The sequence below is a fragment of the Bemisia tabaci genome, chromosome 4, assembly GCF_918797505.1.
Source record: "Bemisia tabaci chromosome 4, PGI_BMITA_v3".
NCBI classification, from domain to species: domain Eukaryota; kingdom Metazoa; phylum Arthropoda; class Insecta; order Hemiptera; family Aleyrodidae; genus Bemisia; species Bemisia tabaci.
The window spans coordinates 11,365,354-11,375,120 of NC_092796.1; the positions used below are offsets into that span (position 1 = coordinate 11,365,354).

Here is a 9,767-nt window from a genome sequence, read left to right on the forward strand (position 1 = left end):
AACACAATGCGCACAACAAAAATTACCGAAGTCAACTCCTTACAAAGATATTTAATGATTCATGATGTGTGAATTCAAACCACCCGCTCAATAAAACTCAATGCTCTACGTGATTCACATTGCGTGTTGAATATTATCATGACAGTCTCTGCGATATGAAAATCTGGCAACGACAATTTTGACGCTTTGGCTCAGCTATAGCAAATTGCTTATAATTTGAACGATACATGGTGGGAAATGAACAGTGCTCAATTAAGAGGCTTGCTGAAACTGCTGTAGTGCGCGATTTGACTCACGTAGAGCTTTGAGTTTCTTGTCAGCGGGCAGTTCAAAATCCGCATAACCAATGTAAAATAAAAAGGTTAATATCTTCGTCAGGAGTTAGTTTCAGTAATTTTCGTTGCGCGAATCGTGTTCTACGTGAAATTCTGAGTAAGAAGCATGTATCAGAATGCTTGAATTCGTGCCTTGTCTAGTGGTCCATTATATCTATATCTAAAATTAAAACAATGTCTCTGACAAAATAATTACCTACGTACCAAGTACGTAACCACTCAAAAGTAAGCCCTCTTCTTAAATGCAATTAAATCTCCTTTTATTTACTTTTTGATTTAGAAACATATCTTTAATCATTCTTGAAATATTCACAAGTAAGCACTACTTTCCGTTAAGCCTTTTTACTTCCTTTGTTCCGCGACAAAATTATTACCTTCAATTCTTGGAGGAGGTCATTAAAACTTTGTGGACACTGTCCAGTGAAACAACAAAGTAATTTAATTGAGAACTAGCAGTTATAGAAAGCTTTGTCTTCCTCCAATGGATATTGTAATTTTCCATTGAAGACGCTCAGACTTTTTTTTCTCACTAATATTTCATTATTGGGGACCAAACAGGCACGAACTAGTTGGTAGAAAACCAAACTTTATGAGGTAAACAAGAGTAAGGAAAAAAAGAGGAAATCTCTTTTCTCTTATAGTCGCACATTACTGTATTAAAAGCGTCTGATCAAATGCACTCGAAACATTTTAAAAATTAAAGTTATTTTTTAATTCAGAGAAAATGCTTTGGGTTTTCATAAAAATGTAAATTTTTTGGTACAAAGTAACGAAAATATATTACATACATTAAACATAAAAAGAAGAACAAAAAAGTTTTCAGTTAACAACATGAGAAAAAGAGCTATCAATGGTCACTTCAGGTTTCGTTTCATTGGGAAATAATTTGTCACTATCAAGTATGATTTTACCCAGTTCTCCCTTGCGGAATGATGTCACAAAATGGGAGGCAGCCATGTCTAAGTTGGGTACCATGCGGTACTTCCCTGAAAACAGATATTCATAGAAAAATAATTAAATTCACAAGGGATTATCCTGCCCTGATAAGGGGATACACAAAGCCAAAGCTGTCACAGAAAACTGACTTCAATGGTAGTTCGATTGCATGGCACTTATTGGACTGTTTCCTGATTTATCCTCGTCTCTTACACATTGATACTTTAATTTTTGTTAATATTTTTACATAACTTCGTTTTTTGACGTATAGGGAGTAAGCTTTTAGAATAAAACATCAAAAGGTAAATTAGTGCAAATTTTTCCTGCATTCACTGTGCTCACTGATCAGTTTTGCAGGGCAGTATAAAAATGTATTAATAGTTTCAGTAAATTGACACTCACGGTGTAATTCTTTTCCCACTCCTGACAAACATTTTCATCCCAATGACAATCACGGAGACAAGAAATCCTGTAATATTTTCTATTCCATAACTTCGAACTTTTACTGTTTCATGAAGCATCAGGGTTTTCAATCATTGTGTATAGTCTATCTGGGGTTGAAAGTCCTGTAACATCTGTCCTTCAATCGAAATCGACTTTTCCAGATTTGTTCAAATGTTAGTTATCTTCATGTTGAAGCAACTTGTTTATCTTTCAGAGCGTGTCTGATTTCTTCTCCTATTTTTTATCACATTCCGACTTGCATCAGAGGAGAAATCAATGAGGCGTTACAGTTACTTTAGACAGGAGAAAGAAGAAAAAAAACTCACCATCTTCAATTGATTTCCTTTTGGAATAAAATTTGCAAGTAATGGCAAGCTTAGTCAACACAAGTCGTATATCATCAGAGGGCTCTTCAAGATCGAACGTCTGCAAATACCTAAAAGTGAAAACATAACGCATGATTAGAATTTTAAGGGCAGTCATACAGTTAGCCACTATCATGCAATAGAAACTTTTAATGACAAGCCTTCAATTTTACTCATGAAATAAGGTAGCAGTTTTCCTGATAAATCAATGTTTTCCCTGAAAAATGAGCTATTGCTTAAGAAGACAGAAAATTGATACATACTGTGGATACAGACAAGTCATTTCAGGCGTGGCATCCAATAGTACAAAAGACACACTCAATTTCATGTAAAATCTCTTTCCATCTCTCTCTAATGGATTTCAATGTTAGGAATTTCTCGGCCCTTCTCCAGTTATTCCACTGCGCTAAAATTGAACTCAAAAAATTCAAAAATTTCAAAATTCTCAAAATTTCAAAAAATTCGATATCAATGAAACTTTGCAAGGATTATTATCGATTAGACAACTGAAATAGGGAAGACTAAATCAAGGGTGAGAGCAAAAGAACTCAGAGAAAAGGTCTTTACCTATGGGTTAATTCAGCCAGGTGATAAAATAGAATTGGACGTATTTTATGCTAAAAGGAGCTATGTATGTAGAAATGAATTAAATAAAAAGGAACTAAGAGCATAAACTTTTGTGTGTTTTGGGGTTCCTTTGAATTTAATATATTTTTGCATGGTTCCTTTCAGTATAGATATGACCAATTGAGGGTTCAGTGATGATAGAGACCCATGGATCCAATCAAAATTAGCCTAACTACTTGAGATGTTGCCCAATTTTTTCTGATGTTTCATTTTTCAAGCATGAAACCAAGCAATACTGAAACTTGACATTTTGTGGGTAAACATATTTTTTTCACTCACAGTTAAAAGGCGTTTAGTAGCTCAGTTCTTTGTAATTAATTTAAAAAAAAAAAAAAAAAAAAAAAAAAAAAAAAAAAAAAAAACTTGAAAGAAAAAACGTAAATGCAATTAGACTGTTTCTGGTTGAATCATTCCTGTTGATCTACATAATTTAAATCTTTCATAAGGATACTATAATTCCCAGTGGCTATTCTCAATAGTTGGCACAACCAATTATTTTCAAGTTTTCCTTCTATTTAACTTCATAATAAATCACAGATTGTTTCCCATTCAATTCAATGAGCGAAGGCCAGTCTTGTCAACTTTCAAGAATCGCCACTGATGCTGCCTTTTTTTCTTTAAGAGCAAATGGGACCAACTGATAGTAAACTTTTAGAGGTTCCAGTTGCATTAAGCTCCGTTTTGTTGTCTTTACAAGGTAAAATAGTACAAAAATGAAGACAGCGACAGTTTAAATAATATGTTAAAAAAGATACCAACCTAAATTGCTTATTCTTATTAAACCAGTATAGTAAATAGTCAGCCATGTTTAAAAATTGAACCAAGTGATCTTGTGTGGTTTCTGAAACAGTTTAGAGTTTTATTTTAAACATAATGTGGGCTCAGCATTTTTTAAAGATAAGACTGTAGGTTACTGAACTTTTGAAGAGCATAATTATAGGTATTCATTAATCATCTGATCATCTTAACACCATAATTTCATCAATAATCGTAACATCTAAGTATATGTCAATTTGAAGCTTAATGTACAAAAAAGAAAAAAAAGACACCAGAATGAAGTGCTTGGTTAAGCCAAAAGTTCATCTTTGCTTTAGACTGAAAGAGTCAAAAGGAGTGAAATAGGAAAAACTTCCGACAAATTATTACTTGGAGCAATGTTACAGCTTTCACGTTTTGGTTGAATACTGGCTATTTAATGTTGTGTCATACAGTGACACTATGAGTATTCTGATTTTCACAAAGAAAGAGCACCCCTCACTGCAAATGTCATGACTTCTTAAATTTTCTAGCAAATGAGACGATCTTGGTCTGCTCTTAATTGATAGCTTAGGACTTAACCTCTCTAATATGATAAAGAAAGAAATGACAGAAGCAGAGTACTTTTTTTTTAAACCAGCTAAGTAAAAATCCCAATTCTTTCACCCAAATATGTATTGATAAAAGAGGAACAAGCAATTTTATTCATAAGAAGAAGATATCGCAATCACATAACTCGGTTTGCGACGTCGCAGACTTCCTGTCATACTTTATTTTTTAAATGGAAAACTACTCAACGGCAATTCTTTAACTCTGTCCTGATTTTTCTTCTCAATGCGAAGAAAATGCTGCAAAAACTTCAAGAAATAATAGCAATTTGTTCTCCTTCAAAAAAATGACGCAGAGGCGGAGATTTTCAGACACCGCAAACGAGTTATGTGATTGCCGACTTTCACCGTCGATATGCTTTAATATAGACAGACACACAATTCCGGAGTTAAAGGATTTTTGAATATTTTAATCAATTTCCCTTCAAGTAGAGCATTTTCAAAGATGTGAAAATTAAAAATTAAATACCAAAAATAGACAAGGAATTCCTCAGATGAACTACATGCTTACTTTCAATTTACAAGCGTTTTTCACGGAAAACAAGCAATATTTATTCAGTTCCCTCTAAATTTGACAGTTGTTTGCCGTAAGAATCTATTTCCAATACTTCCTGATAAAGCTAAATAATTTTCAAGACAGATAACTGGGAACCAGCCCAGCCAAGTTTAACCGAACTCAAATTTGAAAATTGTGTGATCCATCAACTAATTCACAGTACCTAGCAAATAATTCCATTGTTCTACTAAACAAAGTTTATTATGTACTACAGTATCTGTTAGTTAAAAACCAAATGAACAAACCGCATAAGGCAAGTTTCATCCCAGTCTCAATGTCTGGGATATATGGAGTCCATATTCCAGGGGTATCAAACACATAAACTAATGGATCAGTTGAGACCTTTATCCGATTTGAGACGGAACGCGTGATTCCTGCTTTTGCACCTGTTGGTGCTCCACCACCTGAAATAAAGAGATTATTACTATTAATGTAAAAGAAATTCATTGAAAGTATCAATCAAAAAATAAGGCAGAACTTATTGAATACAAGGGCTGTTCAGATATTAGGTTTACCTATTTTGTACCTCCTCAACTAAGATACACACAGGTGAAATTAAAGAAAAAAACTAAGAAAAAATAAAGGTGATAACATTTTATTCAAGGAGGTTGGTCCTAAACAAATCTGCTACTTTGTGGCAGCCCAAGTAGAGCTATGCATTTTAATATGTTCTGCTTCAAGATTTCTTATGGACCGATTTTAGGTGCAAATGAACATTGGTGTTATTTGTGCAAAACAAAACAAACAAATTACCTTTTTTTATGTTTGACTTTCTGATGTGATTTAGAAAGGTTGACTTTCCTACATTTGGAACTCCAATGACCATGAGGGAAAATTCTTTCACTTCCGCCCGATTATAACGAGTTGAATTACGAATTAATTGCATAACAGTTGGAAGGACCTGCAATTTGAGAGTGATAAGTTTGAAAAAAAAAGAAAAAAAAAAAACATTATGGAAGAAAAATAAAATTTTGAATTACCTGGGTAAAAAATATAATATTTACTGCAATTATTTTTCTTTTTTCCCCGGGACTATCATGGGAAGTATAATTATTATTCGGCAATCATTAGGGTGTACGCTCAGATGATAGCCTTTGAGCAAATACACTTTAATAAAGCAAATTTAGTTATTCTTTGCTTTTTATTACTACATATTTCAAACTTGCTTAATTTTTGGACAGCTGAGAGCGATTTTGCATTCCAAAGGTAAAAAACCCCTTAAGCCTAATCAACTTTTTTTTTTTTTTTTTTTTTTTTTTAGAGGGGGGAGGGGTAAAATTTTCTGCTGTGAGGTAGGTAACAAGCATTAAGTGTATAAAAAAGCGCACACTTATGTAAATTAGTTGTTTTAGAGAAAAGCTTTCTAGTTCTGCCCTTTCGGATTCTTAAGTTCTGGGTAAATGTATTCTGTGGTTACATCAGGCGGAGGACCTTGGCATTCCTATAAGATTTTCCTGTTGTAATCTTTTTGCTTTCAGAGATGGTCTGAAGTATAATATTTGTTGTCCTTAATTTTTTCCCCTTATTGTTTCTAGATGATCCAACTTCTTTGGGCACTGCTTTCGAAATTAAGCATGCTGTCCTACTACATTAATTTGGGAAAAATTAGGTTAAGGGTGGGTGGGAATACCTTCTGAACACCTTTACATTTTTCATCTCTGCAGTTTGTAAAAATCACATCATTGGCACCACCTTCTTTCTTGACTACTTTTTCAATATCTGGCAGTTTCTTATTGTCTATCAAATCCGTTTTGTTGAGGATTAGTATATGAGGTTTTATTCCACACACAGTATTTTTAAACTGAGGATTTCGGCCTGAAAGAGGTATCTGGACACAAAGTTTAGGAAAATCAGTCAATCTTGCTCCAAGGAGATTTTCCAAGAATGGAAAACAAATGCTTCCATAATTAAAGGGAAATTACAACATAATAATTCAGAGGTGACTCCTAGATTGCAAAACACAGGAGTAAGAAAGGGGAATATCAACAGTGAAACTCCAAAACTTCATGTAACTTGTTCGCAGTGTTTTATAATCTCTAATCCCATTTTATTTTTTTGAAGGAGAATAAATCAACATCACTCTTTGAAGTTCTCACAGATAAGAAAAGTCACGGAAGTTTTAAAGAATTGTCGTTGAATAATTTTCCTTTTAAAAAATAAAGTACGACAGGAGATCTGCCATGTCGCAAACTTAGATGTGTGGTTTGGTAGTTTCACTGTTGATATGTTCTCATGTTGCTGTACATTACACTGAGGTGAGAGGTACCTATTCAGCAAACCGTTATGAAATGATTCGGAGTAATTTCTCCACAGTTATCAAAGTGTTCTTTGTTCATAGACTCCAGAAATTTTGATGAATGAGTGATAAAAAGCAGGCAGTGGCGTACGTAGGGGGCGCCTGACCTCCCCTTGAATTGAAAGTAGTATTATCTGCCCCTCCCCCCCCCCAGAAATTCTGGATGGTGGAAAAAGACCTTTGTCGAGGATGATTATCTCTCTTAATGTAGAGTCTAAATTGAGGACACTTTGTTCATTCACTTGGTATTTTCTAAAATTGTCATCATGGAGGCCTCAAAATGTGTCCAAGTACAGTTAAAATTTCAAAAATTTTCCAGATTTATTTAATGCAACAATTCGAAAGTATTCTTTGCTGAAAGTAAAAACAAACATAATTTTTCGACAAAAATCAATGGAGAATCTGCATCATGGAAGCATCAAAATACCTACGTACAAATAGAGTTCAACTTTCAAAAATTTTCCCTAGACCCCCCTCTGGCCTGAAGGGTATTCCATACCCCCCAGTGGTGAGGGCTAAGCCCTCCCTAGCAAAACGACCTAGGTTCGCCTATGAAAGCAGGCTGCTTCAACTTCATTAACTAGGAGGTTCAGGCCTGCATATTGTAGCAGGGCGGCAGGGGAGTTCAGAAAATGACATTTTTAGCATGACAATATTTATGAATGGCCGATGAGGGCCTTACCTAGGGAAACCACAGTGCTAAGCAAATTAACAAATTCTAGGATAAGTACATGCCGATTTGAGGCAGTTTCTACATTGTACATCTGTGTACATAACCCTACAGCATGAGTAACAGTGATAGGATGTAAAAAGGATACTCTTGCATCATGAACTTCTATAATACAGTCAACACTCCTCAGCTTATTCTCCATGTCTTTCAAACCTGAAACAGAAGGGAATAATTAATTTTAAATTGCAAATTATTTTTCAAAAATGATAATCCATCTATGAAAATATCAAAATAAATCATGAAAATAAGAGCAAATGTGACATGGTTATGGTTAACTTGCTCGATGAAGTGACCTACAACACGGCAATAAAAATTTGCAGTTTACGTAATTCTTGTAAATATGGACGAATTCCAATCAAACTAAGTATTTTCAGTTCCTGAGGACCTCCAGAAGAGGAATACAGATGTGACAACAGAAGATACAAAATTTATCCACATGAAAAGGAGGTAAAATCGCCTCCTCATTCTTATGTGTCTCACTTTTCACTAAATGTGGTGCTGATGCTCTCTCGGAGCTTTGTACTCTTTGATTAACTTGAACTGCTTCTGGGTGGTTTCACGATAACTGGAATGGTTTTGTCGCCATAACAGTCAACACATTTTTCCGTCATATTTTTAGAAGTAATGATGATCACTCGAATTTTTTCGCATTAATCTTCAAAGGGTTACATATTATAACGCTTTCTAATGATTTATGCTCTGCTTCTCAATTAATATTATGTAAATTCCGATGCTGATTTATGTGCTGTCTATTACGCAGTAAAAAGTCAGTGTAACAGACAGCACATTTCCGGCCATTTATATATTAAAATTGAAAAGTAGAGCGATAAATTGTTGAAAAGCGTTATAACACGTAACCTTGCGTAGATTAATGCAAAAAAATTTGAGTGATTATCGTTACTACTAAAAATATGACCGAAAAATGTGTCGTCTTTTACGGCGACAAAACTATTCCAGTTATCGTGAAACCACCCTTCTAGTTTATTTTTTTAAAATTTAGCTTATTCGTCTTGTTCTTCTAAGTGTATTTCTCCTGTGGGCCTTCTGGAGCTCTAAAAGCTTCATCTGAACCAATTCATTCCTTCTCAATAGCAAATACTGCAAAGTTACCACAAAGCAATACGATTCAGCTCCCCAAAGTTTTGCGGCAAAGTTAATGGCAGCGTGAACTTCTTAATGTCTAGAAACTTGTCCAAGGACCTCATTTTTCTTCTGATAGTGAAAAGGTATTATTTTATTTTCTTTGGTATTGTGTAGCTTCAAAAAAGCATTTGCTCTATCCGCCACTTTGACAGCGAATTTGTACGCGCAATGCTTGGAAGAATATCAACAGTGAAACTACAGAAATACGTTTCTTGGTTGCGAGTTTCAAAAGTTCTGCTTCTAGTATATTTTTTTAAAAAGAGGCCAAACCAACACCATGGTTTGAATTTTAACAAAGTACTCTTCACGATGAGAAGAAAATCACTGAAGCTTTCATGGAACTTGCACCGCGATAAGCATTTCTGCAGTTTCACCATCAATATCGACGGTGTAAGTCGGCAATCACATAACTCGTCTGCGATGTCTGAAAATCTCCGTCTCTAAATTATTTTTTTAAAGGAGAATAAATTGACATCATCCCTTGAAGTTTTCGCAGAATTTTCTTCGCACAGAGAAGAAAAATCACGGCAGTTTTAAAGAATTGCCGTTGAGTAGTTTTCCGTTTGAAAAATAAAGTATGATAGGAAGTCTGTGACGTCGCAAACCGAAGTTATGAGATTGCCGACTTACACCGCCGACATTTAAGAGGAGCAAAGAAAAAAGTAGTCAAATAATGTTACAGAAACCTCTATTCATGTGCCCTGGAAACCATCGAAGAACATTGTTGTTAGGCAGTTTGAAGTAATCTCGAAACTTGGGAGTTATCGAACAGAAATTGCGGAGACTCACATGAACCATTATTGTATTTACAATAAAGATGCACGGCTATTTAAGATGAAATTTTCTTAAACTACTTGGGCAAAAATGAACATTGTCTGAAAGAAGATGAATCTTGAATTTAAAATTGATCCATTGATTGATAATCCTAATCACTTAACCTCAAATTTTTCATATTTTGCGCACTGTAGATA

General features: G+C 34.5%; 1 protein-coding gene across 1 annotated transcript; it reads right to left on the minus strand.

The window, feature by feature from the left end:
* Positions 1-963: 963 nt before the first annotated feature.
* Positions 964-9,737, minus strand: LOC109033541 (mitochondrial GTPase 1). Its single transcript, XM_019046211.2, has 8 exons — positions 9,483-9,737; positions 7,742-7,806; positions 6,258-6,455; positions 5,381-5,528; positions 4,873-5,031; positions 3,467-3,548; positions 2,042-2,151; positions 964-1,321 (listed from the first exon to the last, which is right to left on the minus strand). The coding sequence occupies exons 1-8, from the start codon at positions 9,592-9,594 to the stop codon at positions 1,155-1,157; spliced, it is 1,041 nt and encodes a 346-aa protein (XP_018901756.2). The 5' UTR covers positions 9,595-9,737; the 3' UTR covers positions 964-1,154.
* Positions 9,738-9,767: the final 30 nt, after the last annotated feature.

What these genes read in the sequence shown, in the direction of transcription:
- LOC109033541 (XM_019046211.2), bottom strand. Translation starts at nt 9,594, where the DNA reads ATGGTTCATGTGAGTCTCCGCAATTTCTGTTCGATAACTCCCAAGTTT. An exon ending in AATGTAAAGGTGTTCAGAAG is followed by an intron (nt 5,529 to 6,257) that starts GTATTCCCACCC and finishes CTCAAATTGCAG; the next exon opens with GTCCTTCCAACTGTTATGCA. An exon ending in GATGAAACTTGCCTTATGCG is followed by an intron (nt 3,549 to 4,872) that starts GTTTGTTCATTT and finishes AAACTGTTTCAG; the next exon opens with AAACCACACAAGATCACTTG.